Source organism: Lathyrus oleraceus, chromosome 1 (genome assembly GCF_024323335.1).
Source record: "Lathyrus oleraceus cultivar Zhongwan6 chromosome 1, CAAS_Psat_ZW6_1.0, whole genome shotgun sequence".
Taxonomy (NCBI): domain Eukaryota; kingdom Viridiplantae; phylum Streptophyta; class Magnoliopsida; order Fabales; family Fabaceae; genus Lathyrus; species Lathyrus oleraceus.
In genome coordinates, this window is record NC_066579.1 from 178,515,013 (window position 1) to 178,536,896 (window position 21,884).

Below are 21,884 nucleotides of genomic sequence, written 5' to 3' on the forward strand. Positions count from 1 at the left end.
TATGCAGCCACCAATATATAGAAAAATGCCAGGAAGGCCAAAAAAGAAAAGGAATTTGGAGCAAGGCGAAGTTGATGGCACTGGTCGCAAACTGAGGAGGACTGGACTACATATTAAATGTAGTAAGTGCAAAAAAACTGGTCATAACAAGCTTACCTACAAGTTTCCACCAACTCAGTCTCAATCCTAGACACAACCAACTCAGTCTCAAGCTCAGGGAACTCAAGCTCAATCTTAGACACAACCAGCTTAATCTCAGACTCAGGGAACTCAAGGTCAATCTCAGACACAACTAGCTTAGTCTCAGACACATGAACCTCAGGCTCAGACACAATCATCTCAATCTCAGGCTCAGACTCAAGCTCATACAAAGGCTAAAGTAAGTGGTTCTAGGACTTCAGTCAAGAAGTTAAGCATTAGGAGGCCAACAAGAAACGTGCGATCACTAGGCCCTACAACTAGGTTATCTATATCAATGGATGTGGCAGACCCTACAACTAGGCTTTCTCCATCTCAAGCAAGCAAGAAGAAGAAATATATATTTTAGGCTCACTTATGTTATGATGTTTTAGGTCATAATGTCACTTATGTTTTGGTACAATGTGATGTCTTAGGTTTGTAATGTCACTTATGTCACTTATGTTTTGGTACAATGTGTTGTCTTAGGTCTGTAATGTGATTATGTTTTGTAACCCTTATATGGGAATTCTGTTATGGTGCAATGAAAGACATATTTTACAAACCTTACTGTTGTCGCCAAATATACAAATTATATTTTGAAACCCTTATATAAGAATTCAGTTACAAATTATACCAGTTAGGTTATACCAGATTGGTAGACAAAGTAAATTGGTAACTATACCAGGTGATAAACAACATTGCACATGTTACATTAACAAATTAAACCAGTATATATACCAGGTAGAAATACAATTCATTCATCCCATAGAACAATTCAATTCCATTTTAATGTATAATTACATTAACAAATTGTAAATTAATACACTTAAAGCAACAAAAAATGAATTTTTCCAAAATGTCTTCCACTTCATTGTGTTATTGAGAGCCCCCTCAAGTTCTTCAATTAATCCTTCAGATTTAAGCAATTTATGATGTTGATCTTCATTCTATTTTGCTAAGATTTCCAACCTCTTTTTTGATCTTCATATATTACAGAAACAAGATGAAGGAAACTTGTGAAGACGATGACTACTGAAGAAGATGAAGGCAACTTATGCACAAATGGAAAACCCAGAACGGAGAAGGTAGGCACAAATGAGAGTTATGCACGAAACCCTAATTCATATGAAGAAGACATCCTACATGGAGATGACGTGGATGTTAACACTTTCATGTTTAAAAGCGTTATTGTGTTTTGTATGCAAAGGATAGACGTGGTACATTTAATACAGTTGAGGGACGAAAATGAGCCTTTTAAAAATTAAGGGACCAAAATGAATCCAACGCTAAATATCCGGGACGAAAAAGGTTTTTTTTGCCAATTAAATAATATTATATTATTTTCCTTCTCACTTTCTTCTAAGAGCTCTGGTGTTTAAAAAAATCCACACCCTCACCGACACTAAAAGTGTAAACTTCAAAAAATGTCAAATTGCCAATTTCTGAATTTGAGGGTTAAGGTTTATTATTTCAATTTCAATTTCAACAAGATGGGTCATACAAAATGCAATCAATGTTGAAGTATGGTGATAAAGACCTTTATGATATTGAAAGAAGCCATTCTCAAGAATATCGATGTTTGCAAACAACTTTCTACCACGACTCGAACTTCTCTTGGCCTAAATGATAACAATATATCACATTTACCAATTTTTTGTTGCATTTTTATGTGTTTGGGAACCATAAATGAATGCTCTAACTCCACTTAGGAATCATAATTGGAGATAATTAGATAACTGTTGATCTTGAACGGTGAATCCAATCTCCTTTACGATGGCACAAGTGGACCTGCATGGTTAACACTCCAATAACCAATTCAGTTCAAAATTAAGATGAGTATAATGAAAGTGGAGATCAAAGATTAAACCTTGATCTTAGCGTATGAACTATTTCTATACTTTGGGTCAAATGAAATGGATTTAAGATGGATTGTCCTTGGTCCATTGGGCCTTTGGCCGATCCAAAATAATTTATATCAAAAGTTTAATGGACATGCACAAACCATACAAAATAGTTTTACAATGTCGTTTAATAAGAAACCAACAATCGGCCATGTCATTAAACTATTTTTAAAATATACACGTGATTTGACAGCTTACACATCTATTTGGTACCTTTGGTTGACTTGTCAAAAAAAGAACTCAACTATTGATGATACTTAATTTGGTACTTAATGATATTCCTATCTTCTTCTTGTCCTTTTTTAAGTTACCTATCATAGTTTGGAAGAAGATTGTGGCATTATAAAGAAGATTTCTTAGGGGGGGGGGGGGTTGAAGAGTTTGGCTAAGATTCCCTATGTGATTTGGAATGATATTTGTAAGTCTAAAAGTAGATGAGTGATAGGAGTGAGAGATCTCCAACTGATTAATATTTCTCTTATGGCTAAGTGGAAATGATGTTGCTCTAGGGGATCCTAGGTTCTGCAGGGATATTCAAATAACCAGGTATGAATGTATATTTATCTTCTCACATATTGGAGTTAGGGCTATGGATTTTTGTTTTTCTTCGTCCCAGTGAAATATACATCTCTGATTGGGACAAAAGAGGATTGTAACTCTTATTGACTCTCTGGTTTGTTCTCTAATTCTCTCCATCCAAAAGGGTTAATAGACAAGATATATGAGGTTATAAATGAGCCCACGACCTGAGACTTTAGATGGATGAGTTCCTTCTTCTTTAGAGAGTTGCACGTTCTTGATGAGTTTTATACCTTACTTAGATATGTTATCCTGATCCAGGACGAATAAGTGGACTTGGAAGTATTCTAGTGATTGTATTTTTTTCCAGTGGCCTCCACCTATCTAGTCTAAAGAGGAAGTTTAACTTCTTCTTTAGTACCTCTTTCGTGTCAGAGTCATCTTCTTTTCTTCCTCTGAAGTGTTGGGATCCGTCTAAGATCTTAGTTTTTTCTTGATAGCTTCTGCAGGATAAATTCCATTCAATAATCAATTTGTTTAAGAGAGGAGGTGTTATCAGACACTAGTAGCCTCACTTATCCCTTTTGTGGGTTTTCGACTGAGACTGAGTCACACCTTTTTGTTACTTGTGAGTTAGCATTGTCAGGGTTGTTTAGAGTTTTTAGGTGGTCGGAGGTGACAGGTAGTGATCCACCAGGTTCTTATGCTGCTTTTTGAGTTTTTTCATTCGTTAGAAGGGAATGCTAAGTATACGAGAGATTACCTCATGGTTTGACATGCTGCTATTTGGTCTATTTGGAAATACTGAAAAGATGTTATATTTAATGGAGTCAAAAAACAATAAAAGAAGTGGATGAGAAGATTGTGGCATTATAAAGAAGATTTCTTAGGGGGGGGGGGGGTTGAAGAGTTTGGCTAAGATTCCCTATGTGATTTGGAATGATGTTTGTAAGTCTAAAAGTAGATGAGTGATAGGAGTGAGAGATCTCCAACTGATTAATATTTCTCTTATGGCTAAGTGGAAATGATGTTGCTCTAGGGGATCATAGGTTCTGCAAGGATATTCAAATAACCAGGTATGAATGTATATCTATCTTCTCACATATTGGAGTTAGGGCTATGGATTTTTGTTTTTCTTCGTCCCAGTGAAATATACATCTCTGATTGGGACAAAAGAGGATTGTAACTCTTATTGACTCTCTGGTTTGTTCTCTAATTCTCTCCATCCAAAAGGGTTAATAGACAAGATATATGAGGTTATAAATGAGCCCACGACCTGAGACTTTAGATGGATGAGTTCCTTCTTCTTTAGAGAGTTGCACGTTCTTGATGAGTTTTATACCTTACTTAGATATGTTATCCTGATCCAGGACGAATAAGTGGACTTGGAAGTATTCTAGTGATTGTATTTTTTTCCAGTGGCCTCCACCTATCTAGTCTAGAGAGGAAGTTTAACTTCTTCTTTAGTACCTCTTTCGTGTCAGAGTCATCTTCTTTTCTTCCTCTGAAGTGTTGGGATCCGTCTAAGATCTTAGTTTTTTCTTGATAGCTTCTGCAGGATAAATTCCATTCAATAATCAATTTGTTTAAGAGAGGAGGTGTTATCAGACACTAGTAGCCTCGCTTATCCCTTTTGTGGGTTTTCGACTGAGACTGAGTCACACCTTTTTGTTACTTGTGAGTTAGCATTGTCAGGGTTGTTTAGAGTTTTTAGGTGGTCAGAGGTGACAGGTAGTGATCCACCAGGTTCTTATGCTGCTTTTTGAGTTTTTTCATTCGTTAGAAGGGAATGCTAAGTATACGAGAGATTACCTCATGGTTTGACATGCTGCTATTTGGTCTATTTGGAAATACTGAAAAGATGTTATATTTAATGGAGTCAAAAAACAATAAAAGAAGTGGATGAGAAGATTGTGGCATTATAAAGAAGATTTCTTAGGGGGGGGGGGGGGTTGAAGAGTTTGGCTAAGATTCCCTATGTGATTTGGAATGATATTTGTAAGTCTAAAAGTAGATGAGTGATAGGAGTGAGAGATCTCCAACTGATTAATATTTCTCTTATGGCTAAGTGGAAATGATGTTGCTCTAGGGGATCCTAGGTTCTGCAGGGATATTGAAATAACCAGGTATGAATGTATATCTATCTTCTCACATATTGGAGTTAGGGCTATGGATTTTTGTTTTTCTTCGTCCCAGTGAAATATACATCTCTGATTGGGACAAAAGAGGATTGTAACTCTTATTGACTCTCTGGTTTGTTCTCTAATTCTCTCCATCCAAAAGGGTTAATAGACAAGATATATGAGGTTATAAATGAGCCCACGACCTGAGACTTTAGATGGATGAGTTCCTTCTTCTTTAGAGAGTTGCACGTTCTTGATGAGTTTTATACCTTACTTAGATATGTTATCCTGATCCAGGACGAATAAGTGGACTTGGAAGTATTCTAGTGATTGTATTTTTTTCCAGTGGCCTCCACCTATCTAGTCTAGAGAGGAAGTTTAACTTCTTCTTTAGTACCTCTTTCGTGTCAGAGTCATCTTCTTTTCTTCCTCTGAAGTGTTGGGATCCGTCTAAGATCTTAGTTTTTTCTTGATAGCTTCTGCAGGATAAATTCCATTCAATAATCAATTTGTTTAAGAGAGGAGGTGTTATCAGACACCAGTAGCCTCACTTATCCCTTTTGTGGGTTTTCGATTGAGACTGAGTCACACCTTTTTGTTACTTGTGAGTTAGCATTGTCAGGGTTGTTTAGAGTTTTTAGGTGGTCGGAGGTGACAGGTAGTGATCCACCAGGTTCTTATGCTGCTTTTTGAATTTTTTCATTCGTTAGAAGGGAATGCTAAGTATACGAGAGATTACCTCATGGTTTGACATGCTGCTATTTGGTCTATTTGGAAATACTGAAATGATGTTATATTTAATGGAGTCAAAAAACAATAAAAGAAGTGGATGAGACAAATATTTTTCTGACTTGGGCTTGGATTTTGGGTAGGTTGAGAGATAACTCTAAACCTGTAACATATCGAGTGTTTTGATTTGATTCAGAGTGTGGTGGTGGATCTTTTGCTTCTTTTTTGCTCTGATCTAGTCTGTAATGGCAGTTCTGGTTAGTTTGTGCTCTAGTCCGAAAGTTCTGAAGTGATTCTATAGCAATTGTGTTTTTTCTTCTTCTTATTTTTCAATTGATCTCTTATGATTTACGATTTTATTAATATATTTATTTTACAATTAAAAAATAATTTATTTATTAAATGACAATATAAAACTTTTTTATACGAGACAATGCATTTTTCATTTGAGTTTAATGGTGATGCACTGACAATGTAAATAAGTTTTACCTTATTATCCAATAAGAATATATAGTTTTGCCATGTAATACAAGTATTTTAAAATTTTCAATCTGATTTAAGAGGATACATGATCTTCATTGATTGATAGTGTAAAATAAATTTTCACGGTTAGTGAATCCCTCTTTTCTCTTTTCATTTTCTTTGATAAATTATCTAAACACATTTCTTGTAAGCGAATTTTCATATTTATTAAATACCAATTGCCTCATTGTACCAGAAAATAATAGTCGCCCTAAAACTTAAACTAAATAATATCGTATATTTATATTATTTCCCTTCTCACTCTCTTCTAAGAGCTTCTGTGTTGAAAAAATTTCATACCCTCACCGAGACTGAGAGTGAGAGTGTCAACCTCAAAAATCTTCAAATCCCCAATTTCTGAGTTTTAGGGTTAGGGTTTGTCATTTCAATTTCAACAAGATGGGTTCTTACGGAATGCAATCAATGTTGAAGGAAGGTCACAAACACCTTTCTGGTCTCGACGAAGCTGTTCTCAAGAACATCGATGCTTGCAAACAACTTTCTACCATTACTCGAACTTCTCTTGGCCCAAATGGTAACAATAATCACATTCACCATTTCTTTTTTTGTTGTTGTGCATTTTATATATTTATTCCAATTGATTAATGTTCCTTCAGATTCGAGAAGTTTTGATTTTGAAATGCAGTGGTTGGAGTTAATTTTAGTTCATATGAAAATTTGTGGATAAAATTGAAAATTTGTGTTTTTTGTTTATTTTTCATTTATGTAGAGTATTTGGGATCTATGAAGAGTGTTTACTTGTTCACGAGTGATTTTTTCCCACTGATGTAAATGTAATGCTCAGAGTTAATTTTAGTTCATATTTGGAAATTGGAATGTCTTTTAAAAAAGGATTGTGATGTGATCGCGTAAAGGCTTTTGTGATTTCGGTCGGTACAGGTTGCGGTCGTTACGGTCTGAATTAACCTCAATTTGTTCATTAACATAAAAGCGGTGGTGAATAACAGTATCGGCACCTGCCAATACCGTTTTGTCGCGGCCATTTTCGCGGTCGCAGACTCTTTTAAAAACCTTTGTGCTTGACAAATTTGTGGAGAACTGAAAAATACTTATATTTATGAAGAGAACTTGGGATCTATGATTGAAAAGTTTTTGCGGGAGTGAATTTTCGCAGTGCATATTGTTTGCAAGAGAAAGTGAATAGGATTGGAAAATGAACTGGTTTGGTTTGGTTTGGCTAGATTTAGAATGGTGTTGGTGGACTTATTATGTGTTGTTTGTTCTGCTTCAGGTATGAATAAGATGGTTATAAATCATTTGGACAAGCTTTTTGTCACAAATGATGCTGCGACGATTGTGAATGAACTTGAAGTTCAGCATCCTGCTGCCAAGATTTTGGTTTTGGCTAGTAAGGCTCAACAGGAGGAAATTGGGGATGGAGCAAATTTGGTTATTTCTTTTGCTGGGCAGCTTTTGCAAGGCGCGGAGGAACTTATTAGGATGGGCTTGCATCCGAGTGAGATCATTAGTGGATATGCAAAAGCAATCAATAAGGTTTGTTATTTTTCTGATGAGAGTCTCACTAGCGATCAATGTTTTAAAAATCGGATTGTAGATAGAACCCGGTTGTACAAAACTAAAATACAATCGGGATCTAATCAACCGGCAAATTTTGCAGGATCCTGGTTTAAGCGGTTGAACTAGTCGGTTTCATCTGGTTTTAAAACATTGGTAGTGACTCACTTTTAAATGTTTCTCTCTCACTCTCTCACTCTCTCACTCTCACTCTCACTCATTGTCATGTTTTAGACAGTTGAAATATTAGATGAGCTGGTGGAGGCAGGCTCAGAAAGTATGGATGTGCGTGATAAGGAACAAGTTATTTCTCGAATGAGAGCAGCAGTTGCTAGCAAGCAATTTGGTCAAGAGGATACCCTATGCTCACTTATTGCTGATGTTAGTATATTCCGCTTACCTCATTTTATTATGTTAGGAATAATATGCTTTAGTAGCAGCACAAAGTTTAAACATTCTTACTTTTGTTTCCACAATACAGGCGTGCATCCAAGTTTGCCCCCCAAACCCTGCAAACTTTAACGTGGACAATGTTCGTGTTGCAAAGCTCTTGGGAGGGGGATTGCATAACAGTGCTGTTGTTCCTGGAATGGTTTTGAGAAATGATGCTGTCGGAACTATAAAGCATATTGAAAAGGCAAAGGTTAGACCTTCATACATTCTGTCTTATTGGAAAGGGTATTTATTATGCAATTCATTTGTTTGAATTCTTCACAACTCTGTATTTATCTTTTCCTTTATGCAGTTAATAGAGTTTGTAGAAAATAGAAATTTGGGAGAGAGGAAAGGTTCAATTGTAAACTGAGTTGTACTAATGGATCTCATGATTTGAGTACGTGTTAGGTTTTTACAGTGCTAACAATCAAACAGATGGACAGTTATGAAAACTGTTGATCTAACTAGTTAGAACAAACTAGAACAACACCGAGTATTCTAGAATACATATTACCTATATCAGTAATATAAGTAGAAGTATATCACATACTCTATCATGTGTACTCTTCATTTGTTCATTATTTTGACAATTTGATTAATGTGAAGGCTACACTTTTAGTTTTGGCCCACTTTTTTTAGTAATATGTAGGCAGTACTTTTGATGTAGGCCCATCGAATTTGCTTTTCACATATTCTCCCATGGCCCATATAATGCCTTAAAGCTTACATGCTATAACTATACTTTTAAAAAAAGTATAAAAAATAAAAGACATAACAACAACCAACCAACCAACATAGTGAGCAAAGTAGATGAGATGGAATAACTGAAATACCATGAGATAAAACAAATTTCTTGAGTTGTTGCTTTGTTTAAAGATGGAATAACTGAGATACCAGGATCAAGATTGTTGATATAGTTCTATTTTCTAAAATTGATGTGTGAAGTTGTGGTTTACTTTTTATTTTACTGTGGTTGTGAATGTGAATTTTGTCAGATGTGGCCAGGTAGGCTGAATCACTAAAAGCATTTCTTAATCATAATTATAGGCTCTGATGAAGCTGTTTTCATTTTTAATTGCAAATATTTCACCTTATTTCCATTAATTTTCTTGTTGTCAAATATTTGTGCATAAAACCGTTTTAAAACATTTTTTATTTATTTTTCCTGTACAAATCTTTGAAAGCAGCATAAGTTAAAGTGGTGGCATTTTGTAATTAAAAATGAGAAGAAATGAACTAAAAATCATTTTTTGAAACCAAATGGCCAGCAAGTAATTATGAAAAATATTTATTTGTTCTCTCTCACTTATTGTTGAATTCTAGTGTTTTTCACCATTATGGATCAAAGTATGTTTTTCTGTTTGTTTCATTTGAATATGATTAGAAATCATCAAATCAGTGCATCAATTTTTTTACCTTTTCTCTCCATGAAATTTTACTGGCAGATTTTCATATTGTCTATTACTGAGATTTTTGTTAATGTTATTATAGGTTGCTGTGTTTGTTGGTGGTGTTGATACCTCTGCAACTGAAACTAAAGGAACTGTCCTCATACATTCAGCCGAGCAGGTATAGGCAAATTGACTATTTAATTTGGTTACATATCTTTTCTCTTTTCATTTAAACTGGCTGTGAAATTTATTCATTGTTTTGAGTTATGAAGCACTGACAGGCATGAACACTGGACATAGTATTGACATGTTGACACTACTAACTCTGAGAAAATAGAATTATTGAATGTAACCAATGTGTCGGTACTCGTCTTCAATATGAAGTGTTGGTGCTACATAGGTTTTGAGTAAGGAGGCCTATTGATTTGTGATTAGTGATTAGTGATACAGGCTAGAGCTCTACTCCCCTCCCAAATAAAGGTTAAAATCAGGTTTTATTGTAGGATAACGAAACTATATAATGTTCATGATCCTAAACTTGTCTATTATTGTTTGTTTAAACAAAGTTAATTTCTACCAAAATTTTACATCCTTGTCTTATTAATTTTTAGCAGGCCATTTTTGTTGTTGCTATGTTCATTTTTGTGTGAGATATTTGTTGGACGGAATTGCTTTATTGTATCTACACTTTCTTCTTTTTGCTTAATATGCAAAAGCCCTAAAGTCTCAAGTACAAGAATTTGGTTATTAGTTGATTCAAGTTGATAAACAACTGAGGATAAGCTCAGTATTTTTCAGTTTTGTAATGGAATCAGCTTTGTATTTGTTTTAAAAAAACTGAGTGCAATATTATTCTTTTCCGTTTTATGTTTAAAAAATATCATTTAGATTTTAGATGCTTAAGCTTGAGGTCTGGCAGGTTGCTATAAGTCTAACAACATGGACTGTCTTATTTCTTCTTTAACGCACACCAATGTGGGAAATTTCAAATTATGCCTTTATTTGTGCGCCCACCGTCCACCTGTTTCTGATTGTGCTGGACTTCTCTGGTGATTTGTTGTGAATTTCTTGCTTGAGCCTTTGCTTGGACTATTTCAAATATTCAAAGCTCGAACTTGTTACGCAATATGGAATAGTTTTTAGGACAAATTGTGCTATTGATTTTTAACCATTTCTTACTGTGTAAGGCTTCTACCAATATTTTCTTTTCATAACTTATAAAAAACTGCTCATGTTTTTTAAATCATTTGATGGTTTTGGTTATTGTGGATTTATTCTACTTGTTTTGATTTGTATAGCTAGAAAACTATTCAAAAACTGAAGAAGCTAAAGTAGAGGAGCTTATCAAGGCAGTAGCGGACTCTGGTGCCAAAGTGATTGTCAGTGGTGCAGCCGTAGGAGAGATGGCTTTGCATTTTTGTGAACGTTACAAGTGTGTAAAATCAAATGCTATTGAATTTGTATTAATATTGTCAATTTGAAGCTGTGGTATGGGTATAGTTATTTTCTAACTTGAATATTCCTGTAGGCTTATGGTTCTGAAAATCAGTTCAAAGTTTGAATTACGTCGTTTTTGCCGAACAACTGGTGCTGTCGCGAAGGTTACTATCGTTGCTTCTTTGGGTCCATATAGACTTTTGTTACCTACCTTCTGTCTAATCCATATTTTTTCCTTCAACAGCTGAAACTTAGCCAACCAAACCCAGATGATCTTGGACATGTTGATTCTGTTTCAGTCGAGGAAATTGGTGGTGCCAGGGTAAGTTGAAGGGATATTTTTGTTCTCAGTTCTTTCCTTGATTTTTATTCATTTCTATATGTATTGGCGTATTCTGTTCCTTCTTTTTGTTCTCATATCTATGTGTGGCATATAATTTTCCTCTCTATGATATGGCATGCAGGTAACCATTGTGAAAAATGAAGTTGAAGGAAATTCTGTATCCACTGTTGTTTTACGAGGAAGTACCGATAGTATCCTAGATGATCTTGAAAGAGCAGTTGATGATGGAGTCAACACTTACAAGGTGATTTCCAATGTTGCACGCCTTCATAACAAGGGAATAATAATAAAAGAACAACTCCACATTACCCCTGTGAAATTTGGGCCTCTGCAAACTAAAGATTTCCTATTACATCAATTTGAATTACACTTGTTTCTGATGCATTTTTCTCGCAATAATTGTAATATTAAATGTTGATTAATCTTTATTTCCCTGTGCAATTATTTGTCAGGCCATGTGCAGGGATAGCCGCATTGTGCCTGGAGCCGCTGCAACTGAAATTGAGTTAGCTAAAAGGGTGAAAGACTTTTCCTTCAAGGAAACAGGGTACATTGAATTTCCCTGAAGTTTTGACTATAAAGTTGACGTAACTTTTAACACTAAACTGTATCTTCAAGATTATTGCTTTGGAATTAGACACTACTGCATCTCTGCTTTTGGGCTTTATTTTTGTTTATTCAATAATCTTTTTTGATGCCTCTACAGATTGGATCAGTATGCTATAGCGAAATTCGCTGAAAGCTTTGAAATGATTCCAAGAACTTTGGCCGAGAATGCTGGGCTAAATGCAATGGAGATTATATCTTCTCTTTATGCAGAACATGCATCTGGAAATACCAAAGTTGGCATTGATTTGGAACCAGGCGTTTGTAAGGATGTCTCAACCATGAGGGTCTGGGATCTCCATGTGACAAAGTAAGCTATTTTTTCTAATCATTTTTCCATGTTTGAAATAGACTTATATGGAATACTAGTTTCATGATATTGTTTTTTCTTCTCAGGTTATTTGCTCTTAAATATGCCGCAGATGCCGCATGCACCGTTCTACGAGTCGATCAGGTAATCAACTAGAAGTAAATAGTAATTGATTATTCACTGTCAACTCCTAATTGGCACCTTGGAAGCACTTTTTCTTTGCATAAATTTATCGAAATTGTATTTTGATATTTTCAGATTATAATGTCAAAACCTGCTGGTGGTCCAAGGAGAAATCAACCTGCTCCTGGCATGGATGAAGACTAATTGATTGTTTCCTTGCATTAACAAATCAGCTTAAGAAATTTTGAATTTTAAATTTAAAGAGATTATAGTCTAAATTTAATTTCATTCCTCTTTTTTAGTAGTGTTCAGTTCTATCATTTCCTTGGTTTTTTTGCTATGTATACAGCTTTTGTTTGGGAATATTGTAGAGTGTAGTTGACTATTATTTTGAATAGAAACAAAAAAAGTTCATGTTTGATGAGCTGATTAATTTTATATCATTATATTTAATCTTTGCTGTTTAATCTCATTTTCATTATAAAACAAAAGATAGTTTAAGGAATTCATATTATTTATTGTTGTTAAAACAATTAAATAAGACTGACTAATGTGTTGAATTGATTTATAATAATACATTCTCATAAAATAAAATAGTAGTAACATATTTATCTACCTAGTAATATTGTTTTAAACATTTTTAGGATTTATTTAATCCTATAAATACTTTTTTTTAGTTTAAAGCATGAACATTTAAATTTTTGAAGAATATCTATATGGTAAAAGTGGGTTCCAATATTAATACAATAATATAATGTAAACAAATTTTTAGTTGGTTTAACAAACAAACACCAAAGTTTATAGAAAAGGACAAAAACTAGAATAATATCTTGAAATATTTATGATGCTAAATAGTACTATGAAATACAAAGGCTAGTATCAAAAACCTTATCTACTTATGAATCAATTTCAAGCAGGAAATTTTTCTCCTCCTTAATGCATGAAACAACATCTCATTTGTTTATGAAGCATAACCATGGCTTCTTCAACTTCACTTTTTTGCTCCAATTTCTTCATTCCAAAATCCACTAGAAACACACTACTACCATCACAATTTTGTTTACCTTTTTCTAGCTACATTCAATACAATCATCAATACAAGAGATTTTTTCCACTTCCAAAAGTAGCTTCTGTGCCTTACCAACCAATCAACTTTGATTATCTACAACAAGAATTCAATGGACATGGAGTCACTTTTGAAGAAGTTGGTGGAAGTTGTATGGCCAAAATGGAATTGAAAAATGGAAGCCTTGCTACCATTTTGATACCAAGTGGATTGATTACTTCCTACAAAGCACCTATGTGGCATGGTGGAAAAGTTGAGCTTCTTCATACTGCTGTATCAGAAGGTGAATTTGGTGATGCCATTATTCAAGGTGGAGTTTCTTTAAACTTCAACTTTCAAGTTAACGACGACGATGGCGATAAAGTTTCATGGTCTCCAACTAATTGGGTTTTGCATAACATTAAAGGCAATGCCGAAGAATCCATTCAGGTATAATATTTGTACGCGCTAATCACCATTTTAGAATCGTCTCTGATGAAATTTGAACTCGGCTACGATGTTTTATGCAGGTAGAATTAATAAACAAAGGACCGGATAGTAAGATTGGATTGAAATACATTGTGACATTGGAAAAAGACGGATTAGGCTCAGAGCTTGAAATCTCGAACTCAAACTCTTCGCCTCTTCAGATGACAGGTTCTATCTTGATTCATTTGACAGTAAGCACACCAGAAGCAACTTATGCAATAGGACTAGAGAGATCAAACTACTATATCCGACCGCCTTTTGAATCGGAATTTATTTTGAGTCCTCCGAGCAAGGACAAAGGATTAGGACAAACATGGAAATCTTCTGTTAAGCAGTTATTTCCTGGTTGGGGAACTAACAATCAAAACAATGAAGTGGAACGAAGTCAAAGTGATAGTGAAGATACAATTGGTGAAGAAACAGATAGTTACAAACAGTTGAAAGAAAGAATAAGTCTCGTATACACGGACGCGCCTCGAAGTTTTACACTGATTGACAGGGTAAGCAATCGTCATCCTAAACGATAGACTTATCGATAAACCTATAGCGTAAGCGCTTATCAAACTTCTTTCGTAAGAATAATTGTTTCCTTTTTTGAATCAGGGTCGAAGAAACTCGGTTTTAGTTGGAAGGAATGGATTCGATGAAACCTACTTGTTCAGTCCTGGCTCGTCCGGCATTGAAAGTTATAGCAAGTATGCTTACATATGTGTTGGTCAAGCTGCTGTCCTCCAGCCAATAGTATTAAGTTCACAAAATGTATGGAAAGGAGGACAGTATCTACACAATCCAAATCTATGATGTTTTCTAATTGTCTTGAACAAATTAGTTCAACAGAATGTTCAAAAATATTTTATCTGCAAAGTTTAACTCACTCTCATAAAGTTTAGTGTATATCAGATATATTAAACAAAAGTTATGAAAACTAGACTCATGACCCGGGCAACACTTGACCTTTGCGTTGCACGGGTCTGGTTCGAAATATATATATTTGATTAAAATTGATGTAAAAGTAGATAAAATTATCTTAGCTGTATATAAAAAAATAAAATACAGATGCTTTCATGATATTGACATTATTCATGTCACACATTTCGAAAAACTTCTTTATAAATAATGTTTGATGTCGAATTAGTACATTGATTATCTTATGAATTTTCAACAATTCAATCATCCTTTTGAAATGACTCTTAAAATTGAAATTGAAATTGCCACATATGATTGATCGGGTGAAAAATCTGGCGAAAGAATATAAACTCCAACATTCTTAAGTGATTAACCTTAACTCTTATCAATTGTCATTGCAATCTTCGTTAAAATTTGAAAGGAATTCTAACATCGGATTGTGTCAAGGACAATCGAGGTATAAAATCTCTGATATTATTCTCTGAGGTAACCTTTCCTTCGACAACGTATTTTCTCATCTTAATAACATTACTGAAACCCCAGCTTTTAATTTTAACTTGTGGTTTAGAAGTCGAGAAGTATTAATTGTGTTCAAGAATTTTGGTGTATGAATGTCATCTACTACATCAATCTCTGAATTGAATGAATACTTGGGGCCTATATAGTCATGCTTTGGGAAAAAGATACCTCGAAAATATTATTTAAAATAGAAGGTTATGTGCTTTCAACAATTGCGGCAAAAGAATTGCTATACGTTGTAATAAGCAAGTCGTGTGGGATCTCAAATGTAATATCAATGTCATTGGAATCTCTAATTGAACCATCATGAATACCCAAAACCCAATCAGAAAACTGTTTTAACTCATCATTATTTGAATTTGGTTGACCAATTAAAAGTCTCATATTCTTGGTCAATGTAAGATCTTCACATGAATTTCATGAGTATGAGTTATTGTGAAACAAGTATAAGTTGTGTGGAGAAACAAATGTGAGTTCTAAGTCCCACATTGCTTACAAAAGTGGAGGTTAATCATTTTATAAGTGAGAGGACCCATACACCTATCAACTTAAGGTTTTGGGTGAATACATGGTGTCTCTCTCACTTGTTTGGGTGAGTCTTTGACCTTTAGATAAGTGTTTGATCCAACGTTAATGATTCCCTCTCATGATGACCCATCAGTGGTATCAAAGCCGATGGTTCGAGTAAACCGACTGAATCCTTGTATCGAAAGTCTTTCTGACATGGTGGTCAGATAGCGTGTTCCGTTGAAGTGCCCATTACAAGATAAAAGTGTCTCTCACCGGCAGTACAAACATGTGTATGAAAGAGCTTATGCTTGAGGGGGGGCATAGTGGATGGACTCACACTTGATGAGGATAATGATATTCCGTCATTGCGTGATTTCGATCGAAGAAACAAATCAAAGCAAGTTCAAAAATGAAGAATAAAGACAAAAAAATGAGGAAAAAATAGTTAAGTGTGAAGAAATAAGAACTTAGTGAAAAGGGAGCAAAATCATGCAACTAATGGAATAATCACGCGCAACATCGCGCACGCGATAGAGAAGTAAAAGTTGCATCGCGCGCGATGCATATCATCACACGCGCGATGACCCTTCTTTCTGGACTTTTCTGATGTGTTCTAGTCCATTCTTAAGGCTTTTAAATGATCTTTTATGAAAATATCCTTAATTGATTTTGGTATTGTAATATGAATTATTAGTAACTAATTCTCTCTAGGATAGGTGGTGTTTGATGAACCTATTGTTGGGACATATGTTTGATTTGATATTGTATGAGTAATTTAATCTATAATTCTATTCAATTGCATCTTGTTCTTAATTTTTTTTATGCAAGATACTCTTTTAATATGATTTTAGACACATAGGAAATACTGACCGCTTTCTTCTTATTGTCAAACAAATTTATTTTCTTTTCACATCTGAACCTGAAACACCCCACCCCCCTCAATTTACTCTTTTATACGCATTGCATAAAGTTTCTCTTGTTAAATAGCAGTCCATGTGAATTCGATCTTATTTTATTACTGCGACATTATCGGTACACTTGCCGAGAAGTCATCAACTTTTTTGGCTTCGTTGTTGGGGACTATTGATAATTTCAACAAGGAAATACTTGTGCAATATTTGTTTATTTATTTTTTTATTTTTGTTTTTTTTCATTAAATTCCGTACTACTGCGTTGTTTCTTGTTTGTGTATGTGTAGCTCAGGATCTGCATTGGCACCGTTTGATCCAAAAATTGAAAGAACTGCACATGCTAACAAGAGAGCAATTAGAGAAGCAACTTTAGTTAAACGGATCTTAGTAAAATACAACCTACTAATCTCTTCGGACGCAGAAGAAGAGATCACCATGGCAGTCGTATCATCACATATTATGGGGGACTATTGCAAAAGGATCGACGAAGGATAGGTTTCTAGAGGGTTTGTACCAGCAAACCCATCTACCTTTGATATTAAAAATTATGTGCTTTTAGGTATAAGAGACAAACCGTTTGATGGGAGCTTAATTAGAGATCCGTGGGAGCATCTTGCTCCCTTCTATGGAACAACTTCGATATGCAGACCAACTGACATCACAGAAGACTAAGTTATACTAAGGTTGTTTGGATTCTCGCTAATTGGAAGAGCCAAAGATTGATTACTTTTCCTTTTAAATGGAACTATTCATACATGGAAAGAGCTAGCAGATAAATTCTTAGAGAGATTCTTCACCACCACTTAGTTTTCTAAGGGAAGAGTAGAAATTACAAATTTTGAACAGCATGAAACTGAACTGGAAAAGATTTAAATTTTTATTGCGCATGTGCCTAAATCATAATATGAATAATATGGAGCAAATGAAAGTTCTATCAAAGGTCTCAGGAGTCAGACACATATGCTGCTAGATGCTTCCGCGGGAGGCACGATCAGATTAATGACCGAACTACAAGTTAAATACCTGATTGAGAAGATGTGCTTGAATGTGTATCGTTCAAAGAGCGACAAGTCAGTGAAAATTGAAACTGTAGGCACATCAAAGGTATGTTAGTTATTGATACTTATACTTCACTTTTAGCCCAAATTGAATTATTAAACAAAAAGCTAGCTAAAAAGCAGCTTGGGTAAGGCTAACGTGAGTTAGGCACAAGCCCTTAGGTCTGATTTTTGTGGCGTGGAACATGAAAGTGGAAGATGCTCTTTGGAAGGATCAAGTGAAGAGGAAAAATTTGCTAATTTCCATAGAAATAACCCTTATTCCAACACTTAACAATCCTGTTTGGAAAGATTAACCGAATTTCAGATGAAGTAATAACCACAACTCAGGTGCAAATCAAGGGATTCAACAAAGTCAACAAGCTCCTAACCAAAGGAAACTGTCTCAACTGGAAGAGACTCTGCAAAACTTCATCCAAGCAACTCAAAGTAGCTTTGCTCAGGTAAAAAAGTAATATGAAACAATGAGCAAGAACCATGATGCGTCCATAAAGAACTTGGAGGTGCAGATTGGTCAGTTATCTTGACAAATAGTTGCCTTACATGGCGCGTGTGAAGGATTTACAGGTGATACGGTAGATAATCCTAAGAATGATTCTTGCAAGGCTATAGAAAAAGGTTTTGAAGTGATCACCAAAAAGGGTGAAAATGAAATAGTTGAAGAGGATTTGATAGAAAAAGAAGAAGTTAGGATTGAAAAAAAGGAGAGTAACAATCTGGGTGACCAAGAGGAGAAAGGAGTCACCATTGAACAATTAAAAGATAAAATTTCCCCTTGGAGAAGGACGAAGAAGAAAATCCTTAATGATCTCAATCCAGAACTATCATATTACATAAAACCGCCTTATCCTATAATTAAGAAGAAACCAGTACATGAAAATGAGGCAGGATTGTTTGCAAAGTTTAAAGAGATGTTGATTACACTTCAGGTAAGTATTTTGTTTCATGAGATTTTAGAACTAATCCCTAAGTTTACTAAATTTATGCAGGCATTGCTAAATGATATAAAGCATAAGTCAGTCAAGGAAGATGTAAACATGACCGAGAAAGATGAGACGGAAGTGTCTCCAACATTGGCACTAAAACTAAAGGATCTAGGTAAGTTCAACACCGCTTGTACTAATGGTGGAGTAAAGATCCTACACGCTTTGTGTGATTTAGGATCAAGCATTAATGTGATACCACTGAATAAGGTTAAGGAATTCAACTTGGAAGAGACCATATCGAGTAATATGACTCTCACTTTGGATGATTTATTTGTTACCCATCCGCTTGGTATCTTACAAGACGTGTTAGTACATGTCGATGGTTTAGTTTTTCCTGTAAATTTTGTGGTGATTGATAAGAGCAGAGACTCAAGAGGTCCAGTTATTCTCGGGCGCTCATTCTTGAAAACTGAAAAGGCGTTAATATATGTGGAAACTGATGAACTTAGCTTGAAGTTCAACAAGGAAAAAGTGATTTTTAATGTGTATGAATGGGCACCACATGTAGTGGATTTGGAGACATGTTATCGATTCGAAGAAAAAGGTAACAAAGTTGAAAAAGGAGAAAGTGAACGTGAATTGACCGGCGTTAGGGTATCTCTTGCGCCTGACGTGCCTTAGGCATGAACCGTAAAGCTAATGATGGAAAATAAGCGCTTAATGGGAGAAAAACTATTAATATGTATCCATTTAATTTTTACGTTAAATTTTAATTTTTAAAACATTTACAATGTGTGTGTTATTTTGATAGAAAAGAAAACAGGTAAAAGAAAAGAAGAAAATAAAATAAAGGAGAAGAAAAGAAGAAGAATAATAAAGAAAAAGTTGAAGCCCCTGGAATGATCCCGCATGCTATCACGTGTGATAGAGCTCCATCACGCGTGCGCTATGTGCGTAACACGCGTGATAGAGAAGTTGGAGAGAATCTGAGTATAATTAGCATCGAACGCGTGATGAGAGCATAGTACACACGATATATACGTTGGGGAATACCGTTTCCATCGCACGTACAATGGATGTATAATTCGCGCGATGGGCAACGACTAGTTAGCCTATAAATAGTGATTTTTCAAATCACTTTCCCCATAATTCTTTTTCTTCTCTTTCTACTTTTCACAAACTCATATAAGCATACTTTCTGCGTAATTATTTTCTTTTCTCGGTGCAATATTTTTTTTTTTGAGTTGCTGTAGGTACAAATGGATTCAAAGAGAGGAAGATTGACTAGAGGTTCATCCCCATGGGCTGCCCCCGCTCCTAATGCTCTTACCATCCCCAATCTCATATTTTTTCCGAGGCTCATGCTGAAAAGTACCTAAAATTGGTGGATTGCCATATTGTGAGAGAGAGAGGGAATTCACTTGTGAAGAACTTCAAGGTTTTGGAGAAGTAGGGGAGGTGTTGCAACAAAGGCGTTGGGTAAGTTTCAACAATTTGATTTGTGAAGCAAACAAAAACATAGGCTTATAATTTTATGCAAACGCGACATTTGGTGAGGCAGGCAACACCATTTCTTATGTGCGAGGTAAGTATGTTGTAATTCTACTAGTGTTATCAATTATCTTTTTAATTTGAAACCTCCTTTTGTATGTGTTCTTAGGGCATATAGACGTGAGCATAATAAACAAGGCAATGTCCCAAGATGATAGAATCTTTTTGTAGGCCATGGGCATAATGGTTGGTTAAGCGTAGCTTAGCCATACGACTCAGAACTGCTGAATTCTGCAAATTTCCAAGGACTTAAGCCTCATTTTTTTATCAGTCTTTAGAAGCTGCGTCTAACCAATCACAATTTATTGTTAATCGATGTTTAGGAATTTTAACTCTTTTGAGGGGGAAACCTATTGGTTTGGGGCGTTTATTTTATGAAAATATAAAATGCAAGGCTAGCGTTACACAAAGAGCTGGTAAGAATTTTTGTGTTATTATTGAACTGTGCAGGAGAGCAGTGTGACCGTTTACCCCGAAGACGAGATAATTTGCCCAAAAGCACCTGTCAACGCTTCAGCTATAAGGAGGCTGGAACAACTAGAGGATAATCAAGCAGGAAATGACAAAGGATTCTACCAACCACAAGTGCAGCAACAACCAGAGAAAATGCAAAGTCAACAAGCTTCAAAATTTTAAAGAAGAATGGAATCTCACGCAATGGGGGTTATAAGGTGGATAACGGAAGTTTCACCCACTTTGTATGTTGAATCTCTGAGATTCGCTCCTGTGTTTCGAGACTTCTATAATCAGCAAGAAGATCATATGTCTACTCAAAGTTTAAGAGAAAATTTGCAACAGTTGAAGAAATGGTCTTCAGTGACTTAGCCTTAATTCTTAACAGTATAACTTGAAAGATATTATCTTTCCACCCTCTCTTTGGAGTTAGATAGAAGTGTAGTTATTAAGTGTTACGAAAAAGATTAAGTTTGGGGTTGCTCTTGGACGCGAACAAATTTTTCAGTTTGGTGTTGGGGTACTAAAATTGGCCAAGCATTCAAAAATATTGTGAGAACATAAGAAGTGGAAAAAAAGGCTTCTTCAAAAAAATGATTAAAAGAATGCAAATCATAATAAGGACCACAATAGAAAAATCTCTAGTGTCATCAAGAAGGAACAAAGAGGTATGATGATAGAAGGATAACTAGGCACCTAACTCCAAAGGTTTAAAACTACTTTCCCAAAAATATCCTATCAAAATATAAGTCGAGATACAACCAAAAAGGACCTCAAATGTGTGTGTTTTGATTTCTTTGATAAATTATATTAGAACATGATTAAGCTGAGTTTAAAATATTTTTCATGTCGATTGAGAGAGTACCTTATTTGTCGAGTGAGTCAAGGTGAGATGAGAGACATGTTGAGTACTTGTCAAAGTTTGAGGACGTTTTCCAAATTTTCCAGATAGAAGTTGGAAGCTAGAACGATGGTTAGGTAAAGAAAATTTTATATGGTGATGTTCAATTGTTATTGTGCAACTTGTTTTATGTTTGGAATTGGAAGTGCCAACAAGTTACTTGAGGACAAGCAACGATTCAAGTTTGGGGTTGTGATGATATTCCGTCATTGCATGATTTAGATCGAAGGAACAAATCAAAACAAGTTAAAGAGGAGAAAAAAATGAAGAATAAAGATCAAAGAATGAGGAAAAAATAGATAAGTGTGAAGAAATAAGGACTTAGTGAAAATCATGTGAAAAAGTGAGGAAAAGCATACAACTACTAGAATAATCACGCACAGCATCGCATGCGATGCAGGTCATCATGCACACGATGACCTATTTTTTTGGACTTTTCTGACGCGTTCTGGTTCATTCT

At 35.1% G+C, this 21,884-nt stretch overlaps 3 protein-coding genes across 3 annotated transcripts; all 3 read left to right on the plus strand.

Annotated features, from left to right (window-relative positions):
* The first annotated feature begins 6,181 nt into the window (after positions 1–6,181).
* LOC127125968 (T-complex protein 1 subunit theta) lies at positions 6,182–12,608 on the plus strand. Its single transcript, XM_051054833.1, has 13 exons — positions 6,182–6,509; positions 7,227–7,489; positions 7,745–7,891; positions 7,992–8,153; positions 9,437–9,514; positions 10,635–10,768; positions 10,865–10,937; positions 11,018–11,095; positions 11,238–11,360; positions 11,569–11,663; positions 11,823–12,032; positions 12,119–12,176; positions 12,291–12,608. The coding sequence occupies exons 1-13, from the start codon at positions 6,374–6,376 to the stop codon at positions 12,357–12,359; spliced, it is 1,626 nt and encodes a 541-aa protein (XP_050910790.1). The 5' UTR covers positions 6,182–6,373; the 3' UTR covers positions 12,360–12,608.
* Positions 12,609–13,016: 408 nt separating this feature from the next.
* Positions 13,017–14,563, plus strand: LOC127125977 (protein NDH-DEPENDENT CYCLIC ELECTRON FLOW 5). The gene is made up of 3 exons (XM_051054840.1): positions 13,017–13,650; positions 13,731–14,189; positions 14,293–14,563. Exons 1-3 carry the CDS (start codon positions 13,132–13,134, stop codon positions 14,488–14,490), a joined length of 1,176 nt encoding a protein of 391 aa, XP_050910797.1. The 5' UTR covers positions 13,017–13,131; the 3' UTR covers positions 14,491–14,563.
* Positions 14,564–18,057: 3,494 nt separating this feature from the next.
* Positions 18,058–20,706, plus strand: LOC127098101 (uncharacterized). Its single transcript, XM_051036606.1, has 4 exons — positions 18,058–18,106; positions 18,152–18,522; positions 18,583–19,173; positions 20,521–20,706. The coding sequence occupies exons 1-4, from the start codon at positions 18,058–18,060 to the stop codon at positions 20,704–20,706; spliced, it is 1,197 nt and encodes a 398-aa protein (XP_050892563.1).
* The last annotated feature ends 1,178 nt before the right edge of the window (positions 20,707–21,884 follow it).

Excerpts from the sequence above, each read along its gene's own strand:
- LOC127125968 (XM_051054833.1), top strand. The coding sequence starts at position 6,374 with ATGGGTTCTTACGGAATGCAATCAATGTTGAAGGAAGGTCACAAACAC. Across the intron at positions 10,769-10,864 it reads CATTTTTGTGAACGTTACAA|GCTTATGGTTCTGAAAATCA; the intron begins GTGTGTAAAATC and ends ATATTCCTGTAG. Across the intron at positions 11,664-11,822 it reads TTTTCCTTCAAGGAAACAGG|ATTGGATCAGTATGCTATAG; the intron begins GTACATTGAATT and ends ATGCCTCTACAG.
- LOC127098101 (XM_051036606.1), top strand. The coding sequence starts at position 18,058 with ATGAGCAAGAACCATGATGCGTCCATAAAGAACTTGGAGGTGCAGATT. Across the intron at positions 18,107-18,151 it reads GAACTTGGAGGTGCAGATTG|GATTTACAGGTGATACGGTA; the intron begins GTCAGTTATCTT and ends GCGCGTGTGAAG. Across the intron at positions 19,174-20,520 it reads GTGAATTGACCGGCGTTAGG|GAGAGCAGTGTGACCGTTTA; the intron begins GTATCTCTTGCG and ends TGAACTGTGCAG.
- LOC127125977 (XM_051054840.1), top strand. The coding sequence starts at position 13,132 with ATGGCTTCTTCAACTTCACTTTTTTGCTCCAATTTCTTCATTCCAAAA. Across the intron at positions 13,651-13,730 it reads ATGCCGAAGAATCCATTCAG|GTAGAATTAATAAACAAAGG; the intron begins GTATAATATTTG and ends TGTTTTATGCAG. Across the intron at positions 14,190-14,292 it reads GTTTTACACTGATTGACAGG|GGTCGAAGAAACTCGGTTTT; the intron begins GTAAGCAATCGT and ends TTTTTGAATCAG.